The sequence below is a fragment of the Limulus polyphemus genome, unplaced genomic scaffold, assembly GCF_000517525.1.
Source record: "Limulus polyphemus unplaced genomic scaffold, Limulus_polyphemus-2.1.2 Scaffold4, whole genome shotgun sequence".
Lineage (NCBI taxonomy): Eukaryota > Metazoa > Arthropoda > Merostomata > Xiphosura > Limulidae > Limulus > Limulus polyphemus.
The window spans coordinates 2,390,687-2,398,881 of NW_013665614.1; the positions used below are offsets into that span (position 1 = coordinate 2,390,687).

Sequence of the window (8,195 nt, forward strand, 5' to 3'; positions counted from 1 at the left end):
TATACAGCTGTTACAGTTTCTGTCAGCGTGTGGACTTTGGTGTCTATTTCACTAGAAAGGTACTTCGCAATCTGTCGACCATTTCGATCTCGCCAATGGCAGACAATCTCCCATTCTTACAAGGTGATCGTTAGTATATGGGTGGGATCCCTGCTGATTATGTTGCCTATCGCTGTTCTAAGCCGTTTGCTTCCTACCAGAAAACCAGGCAAGTGAATTTGTGTAGCTTATACGAAAACTGTAATACCATGAATTTCTAAAACCAACCTTAATAAAATCACCTGCTACACATGATATACACATATAACAGTAATAACATTATGTATTAGTGAAACGTTTTATCTAAAAGACGCATAAAATACATATATGAAATTTCAGGTAAGCATGCAGAAATATAACAGACTACAAGTAGTATTTGTTTGTTGGATTTCGCGCAAAGCTATACGAGGGTTATCTGCGCTAGTCGTCCCTAATTGTAAAGTGATAGGCTGGAGGGAAGACAGCTAGTCATCTTCACTCACCGCCAATTTTTGGCTACTTTTTTCAGACAAAATAATGAATTTGATTGTCACTCTCATAACGCACCTACAACCCCAAAGTAAGGAAAGCAATTTTTTGGCGGTAATTAAACGCGAATCACGGAAACTCCACAATATGGCACGCTAAACATTGGAACACTATCGATTACACAGGCAATAGTAACATTAATGTTATAATAGTTATATTCCATAATCGGATTTGATTTAAAAAAAAATGTAATTCACTTTTAACTTTAATGACATATAATTATTTGAATATTAAATGTATGTTATCTTTTAACTCTTTACACACGTGATTATGTAAGTGTGAGTTATTAACATAACTACCGAAGGCACGTACAGTTTGTTCGGAAACAAAATAATGTGAATAATTATCGTAAAGGAATTTTAACGTCTTAAAATTACAAGTATAAATAATTAATCTTCGTATTATTTTGTAAGTAGGAAAATAAAATATAAAATTGTCAATCAAATTTAACTACGTTATGTACTTATTGCTAAGCTTACCTCCCTTCCTCCCACCAAGTGGCTCAGGGATAAACCCTGAGAAAGTACATGCTAAAAATCGGGTTTAATGTCCGTGGTTGTCACAGCACAGAGAGTCCATTGGTTTTCTCTATGATACACTTGAAATATTATTATTTTAATTAATCACTAGTGCCACCTAGTGTCAGCTCAAACATACTTGATTATTAATAAGTTGTCATATACAAAATCGACTGCCAAGCAAATGTATAATCCACATAGCACGCGTCCTTCAAAACGGAGTACAAAAGACATGACTAAAATAATATTATCTTTAAGATTTATAAATAAATTCTATAATATTCATGATAGTCTAATGTGTGGCTTTGCGCTAACACAAACAAGTCTTGACTTTTATGTTTCAGCTTTTGTAATCACGTTTTTGTGGTAACTAGCTGGTGACCATAAAGGTCATAAATTGGATGTTTATGACATCATTAGGTAATGGAGAAGTTTCTACTTTTATCAAAAGCTAGCATAACGCAGTATTTTGTTTTTCTTTAAATGGTTTATTTGTTTGTAATTAAGCACAAAGCTACACAATGGGCTATCTGTGCTCTGCCCATCACGGGTATCGAAACCCGGATTCTAGCGTTGTAAGTCCGCAGGCATACTACTGTGCCACTGGGGAGCTTCTTTAAATGAATAAATAGAAAATATATTATAAATAGGAAAATTATTTTTTATCTTCCTATTTTAATTCAATGAAAAGTAATCAGGGTCATAATTAAAATTATTTAAAAAATGAAAATCATGTCCTTGAGTTACTTAATTTCAAATATAAGTATAAAAGGCTTTGTAGTTTAATACTTTTCTATATATTTCCATTATTTTTCTCAAAAGTATAAATTATTATTGGGTTTATGTAAGCGAAGACTACATTCAAAAATCACTATTAAAATAGATTATTGCATCGTTATATCATAATTATGAAGTAAGAACCTATGAACGTTATATTACATAGTGTCAAATGTATTCTTTATTATTTTATGTATTATATATCTTCAGTCTGATACAGTACCTAATAATATTTACTTTACCGAAATAAAAAATATCTTTATTAATCAGCGATTACTGCTATAGAGGGTGGAGTACGTAATATATATAAACAATTTTTGAGTCTCCTCATGTCGTTACAGTCCATGTAGCCATGTCCGCTCATTCTTTATCTGACGATAGTGCACCTAGATACTGACAGCGTACTTTTCATTTAAAAAAGCTCCATTGTAAGGACGTCATGTCCAAAGCTGACAACTCCTTCCTATAGGGGTTTCTATAATCCATCTAGTGAAGGAGTATGACAGTTTCTCAGCGCCCGTTTCAACAGTCCGATTGTACAGAAATCTATAGGCATTGCGTCCGGTGACTTGACGGGGTACGTCTTCGTTTGAAATAGTATGACAACCGTTTCATTCTCCAACTGTATTAATTTTGTGACTGTATAGCCGGAAGCTTTACGTTTGTGAACCTATTCACTGTTGACTTCGTTCCCGGTCAAAAATATTGTTGCTTAGGAAACGAGTATCACTTTTACCACTGCCTTTATATTCATGGATTTCCGTGTGTTACAAGACGCCACCATTTCTCACAACAACTGGGATACGACTTGATGCAGATTTCTTTCTCGATGGTCATCGTGTCCCAAGTTGATCCATATTCACCGACTTGGAAATTCTAATCCCCGATCTGAGCACATCTTGATAACCTGAACGTATGATTATTTTGCATCGAAATGGGATGTTACATACCCTTCTCCATAGTGATCAGTTATCGTGGCATAAGACTACCTAGGTACCGCAAAATAATGTGAAATATAGTTCTGATACAATCCGTTTCACCGTGAATTTACTTTGGGTGTAGCCGTCAAGTGACTTGCTGATTTCATATTCAGAATCATTTAATATAACGTATTCAACTGTTTAATTCAACAAACGGTTAATATGCATATGAGCTTACGGCATGTATTAAAAAGTTTCATCCAACATACATGGATTAAAGACAATGCGTTTTTGATTTGGCAAATTGACCATGTTATGCGATACTAAAACATAAACTTTTTTAGCACTCATTAGAAAATTGACCAAATGTTATAAGTTCAACTTTTGAGTAAACTAAAATGTTTCCTGTTTTTATTAGTTTCAGAAAGTAGGTAAAACTTCATACTAAACTCTTTGAATAATTTGTTAATTACTTTCATATTGTATTAATTATGACTTAATTTTTATTTAAATGAGATAGGCACAATAGAAAGAGAGAAAGGTCTTAGAAAAAGATAAATATACCGTTGATATTTAATGTTTGCTATTCAACGTCACAAGGAAGTGTAACAAATTTAGTCCAAAATCAAAGTTTTCTGTAGGTGTTCCGAACAATAATTCAGTTCCGCTTCATCCTCACGAAATGCTTTTTATACATTCTTTACGAATCTAAATTTGGATTCCGATCACGTCAGTTTGTTATGAATTTCCCGCAAAGCTACGCGAGGGCTATCTGCGCTAGCCGTCCCTAATTTAGCAGTGTAAGACTAGATGGAAGGCATCACCTCCCACCGCCAACTCTTGGGTTACTCTTTTACCAACGAATAGTGAGATTGACCGTCACATTATAACGCCTCCACGTCTGAAAGGGCGAGCATGTTTGGTGTGATGGGGATTCGAACCCGCGACCCGCAAATTGTGAGACGAGCGCCCTAACCACCTGGCCATGCCGGGTCTACGGTAAAATAAACAGAGATTTGACTGAAGTGCTGCAAATGCTTTATATTATAACACATACAGCGTGATATAAAACACGTTTTACATCTTATTAAATGTGCTTTTAAAGGCTGAAATGTACTTCTATTTATTTCAGAAAAATACAAGTGTCGAGAAAAGTGGCCTGATGTGATATCAGAGCGAGCCTTCAACTTATGTCTAGACATTGTGCTGTTAGTTGTTCCACTCTTTGTCATGACACTGACGTATTCCTGTGTGGTCTGTACCTTATACCAGGGAATTAAATTAGAGGAATTGGGTCATAGTGGTAAGTTAAAAACATGAAACTCTAAAATATGTGGAGTTTTTTTATAAAATAAAGACACTGCCTCTCCCTACATCAGTGTTTTACTTACGTCTAAGAAAGTAATCTAACCTCTTTCTCCTGAAGTAAGAAATGCCTTCGCATTTTCTGAATTCCTTTTGATATTGCCTTCTTCCTCAGACCTAAGAAGTCCTAGTAAAGAGTAGTTTTAAGTTTCTGCTCTATTGACAAAATTACAACAATTTTTTTACTGTACACCATTTATATCATAAGAATCAGTGTTTCTGTTCTAGTCAGTTCGGAAAGTTTAAGAAAGAAAAGTAACGTAGGTTTGCAGTAAAATAAAATGAAGTATTATTACTACTTGACACGAAAAGTGTGTAAATGAACTAATGTTTAGCTTTGTACTCCTAATGAAAAATATCCGTTTTTGATTTTATATTACTTTTATAAGAATGTATAGTTATATTGATGAAATGTAACAAATATATCATCAGTTCGACGTATTTTTTGTTTTTAATAGCAAAACAAAATAAATTATATTATCATCTTGTCTTTTATAAGTTCTTTTCCTTGTTTTATATCTCATAATAAATATTTTTACTGTTGATGTAGGACTCGTTATGCGTATGATAAATTAGGTTCTACTTAACACTCTTGACAGTCTAATAAATATCTCTAATACAGTTTAGGTTTTAGTTTTTTTGTCACGGTTATGCATATTTGGGAAGCATTGTCTGATAAACCTTTTTTTATACAGCTTGTTTTGTGGCGACCGCCAGCTTTGATTTTTTTCCTTTACTGTTGTTGGATAAATGGCCGTTCCTTGTAAAACGTTGTGTATAGAAAATTATAAATTGAAGTGTTTGATGCCATGAGGTTTTGTTTACTCTGAGTTATTTAAACTTTACTTCTTTCTCCTTCACATTCACCAAATTATTCGGTATCTTGGAGTAAGTTTAATTTATTTTTTGATCTCTTACTTTCTGTTAGACGAGTCAAACCCCAATCTCAATGCTGGTCAGCCATGTTTGACATCAGAAAAACATCCACTAACTAGAAGTAGGGTAGTTCGGCGCAAAGAACCTTCGAAAGGTTCAATAACGGATAGAATTCGTCCAAGAGATAATGCTGAATGGCTATCAATGGAAAACCTTAGTCCAAAAGATGACAGACCACATACAATGTTGGGTAGCTTCTTTAGGCAAGATAAGACAAAAAGTGGCCATATTTTGTGTCCAAAAACCAACATTAAAAAGACAGAAGAAGAAAAACGCAAAGTGGTCAAGATGCTGTTTGTCGTTGTTTTGGAGTTCTTCATTTGTTGGACGCCACTTTACGTCATAAACACGTGGTCTCTGTATGATCATCAAAGTCTGTATAGCAAAGTTGGGCCTGACACAATTTCGGCAATTCAGCTTCTAGCTTACACCTCTTCCTGTTGTAACCCAATCACATACTGCTTCATGCACAACAAGTTCAGACACGCCTTGCTGGCTATCTTTGGATTGAAGAAGGTCAGGCGCCCAAGTCAGGCTAGTGACCTTGCTACTTTAAACAGTGGATTCAGTCTACGAAACTCCACGAGGACAGGTAAGTTGCGAAATATCGTATGTTCATCAGACAATTACAAAAATAGAATTTTGTGAAAAAATGAAAGCTTAATACTAATTTAATTTTTTTTATTTGGTTACAGTACTTGTTTGTTTTAACGTAAAGCAAGAATATAGGCTTTCCATCCTTGTCTATCACTGGGATATAATCTCGAAGTATAGTATTATAAGCCCCTAAACTTACCTCTAAGCTTCCGGGGTACAATTTGGTTACAAATAGAATGGAATATTTTTAAGTATGTAAAAACTAAAAATTGTCGATTTAAAACATACCTTTCTACTGAATGGTATATTTAAAAAATTTAGCATAATGTTTAGCTAGAGTAAGAATTGTGTAAGTAAAAATAAATGAAAAATATATTTGTAACGGCACATATATTTCTTTCGTAAAGTAATTTCCTAAAGAATAATTATAGGACGTATTAAGTCTATAGTTACCCGACAGATGGAACCACATGTGTAACCAGCTTTGCATCTCTGAAAAGGGTTGAATGTTTTAATATCTTATAAATAATATCTTATAATATCTTATAAAGCACAGTCTTTCTTGTGCAAAATATATCACATGTATATACATACTTAAAATAATCTTTCATTTTAGTCAAGAAAATATACTCTGTTTTTCTAAAACCCATTTTCATCCCCTAAGAGTGGAGTAAATCATTGTACATTATTAAAATATTGAATGGTGCCAGACCATGAAGATATGAATTAGACAAAAACAGATATAAACAAAAAATAATCAATAAAACACAAACCTAAATAACTGAGAACAATTTCACAATTTAATCATTTGTCAAAGCCTCCATTTCTATAATGATTATAAATACCAAATAACAATTTGTTTGTAACCAAGTGAGCAATTTTCTTTTAGAAAAAGATCAGTTATTTATTGAGTATATCAAATGAATTTATAACTCTACTATTTCGGAACTTCCAATCTGATTTTCTTTCATTTTATTCTTCCTTAGATGTTTTAGAGCGAATCGACGACAAATTAGTTTAGACCATCGCTATCGCCCTCTAAAGGAATACTTCATAACCAATCGAGATGAGCAGACTTGAGGTTATGACTGAAACAGAGGAAGTAATGAAAATTCATTGCAGTTGTAATACTTTTGGTGTATAACATATTACTTGTCTTTGCTTCTGTAAATCTGGCAAAGTAGCAGTGGGCATGATTAAAAATAAGACAAGATACCAATTTGATTGTTCACTAGTTTTCATTTGAGATTATGAATATAGTTTATATTGTATTCACAATTATCATTATGAAAGTTGCTATTTTTAAAAAAGTAATTTTATGGATTTTATTTTATATCTTACGTCTTGTTTGTACTTGTTTGACGATTGTACGGAATAGTAATGATTTCGTCTTTCACATTCTCTCCGTCAGTAATTACACTTCCAACTGCGTAACTCGGAGATACGTTACATTGTTGCTATGGGAACCTAATCCGTTCCAGCACATTGGATGCCAACAAAGAAATTCTTCACAGACAAGAAATGGAAACGACTGAGACTTATTATAACAAATAGATTTAATTTCTTTTTGACAAGCAACGTCTTTAGTCAGAAGATATATTTGATTACTGTAGCTCTGAATGAAAATACAAGTTCCAGGAAAATAGTTAAGTAAATATGTCTACCTAATATTGGTTGCTAACAACCGATAACGTTATAAGTAATTACATTAAGTCGTATTCGTTATAATGTTTAAATTTTTCATTATACAGCTTCTGTATTTCGACTTGTGAAGATTATTTCCTACTGTTGGCTTATTATAAGCTTAAAACTAACCAACTGCCGAAAACTGCGAGGGTTCACAACTGACGAAACAATGCATTCTAATCATCATTAGAACAGTGCGTTTAATTAGTTACGCTAGTTGCTGGGTATATTTTTAGTTCTAATCTATGTAGGTAACTTAAGTTCATCAGAAGTTAGTATTGGCTAACCAAGTCCACTAAGTTGGTCGAATATCATCAGACATTTGTGGGATTATGGCCGAAAATATTGTTAACAGCGAGAATACCCAACTGATTGTTCAAGACACTACAATCGTTATAGGTTTTAGTTTATGATGCTTTGAGTTATAACATTAGTTACTGTCAATCCGCTTCTTTTAAAGGACAAGCAAAAGTACCCGTCCCCAGTGACAGGAAGTTTAAGTTAATATATGAATTTAAATTATTTCATGGCCTTTAGAAATGATAATTATGTTGCATTCTTGTTTTCACTTAGAGCCAAAGCTCTGAACTACATATACCGCCCACCGAGAAAAGTAATAGTTGCAAATATAATACTTTTTTTTATTCCTGTAAACTCCCAGTGGAGCATAGGGTCGTAACAACACCTCACCAACAGAAAGTTGTTGTTGCAGTTACTTGTAGCAGGTTGATTTTTACGGGGTGGAGTTGCTAGCCCCGCGCCCAACCCTCCTCCTTTCTCATCCTGGACTTGGGACCAGACAAAGTCGGAGGTTGGCGTGTTTGGTGTG

At 33.8% G+C, this 8,195-nt stretch overlaps 1 protein-coding gene across 1 annotated transcript in view; it reads left to right on the forward strand.

Annotated features, from left to right (window-relative positions):
• LOC106471393 (cholecystokinin receptor type A-like) overlaps positions 1 to 8,195 on the forward strand; it is a 132,015-nt gene that overhangs the window by 6,797 nt on the left and 117,023 nt on the right. The window contains exons 2-3 of the mRNA XM_013932026.1: positions 3,915 to 4,085; positions 5,076 to 5,675. Of these exons, the coding sequence (XP_013787480.1) occupies positions 3,915 to 4,085; positions 5,076 to 5,675 (771 nt within the window). The remainder of the gene's footprint in view (positions 1 to 3,914; positions 4,086 to 5,075; positions 5,676 to 8,195) is intronic.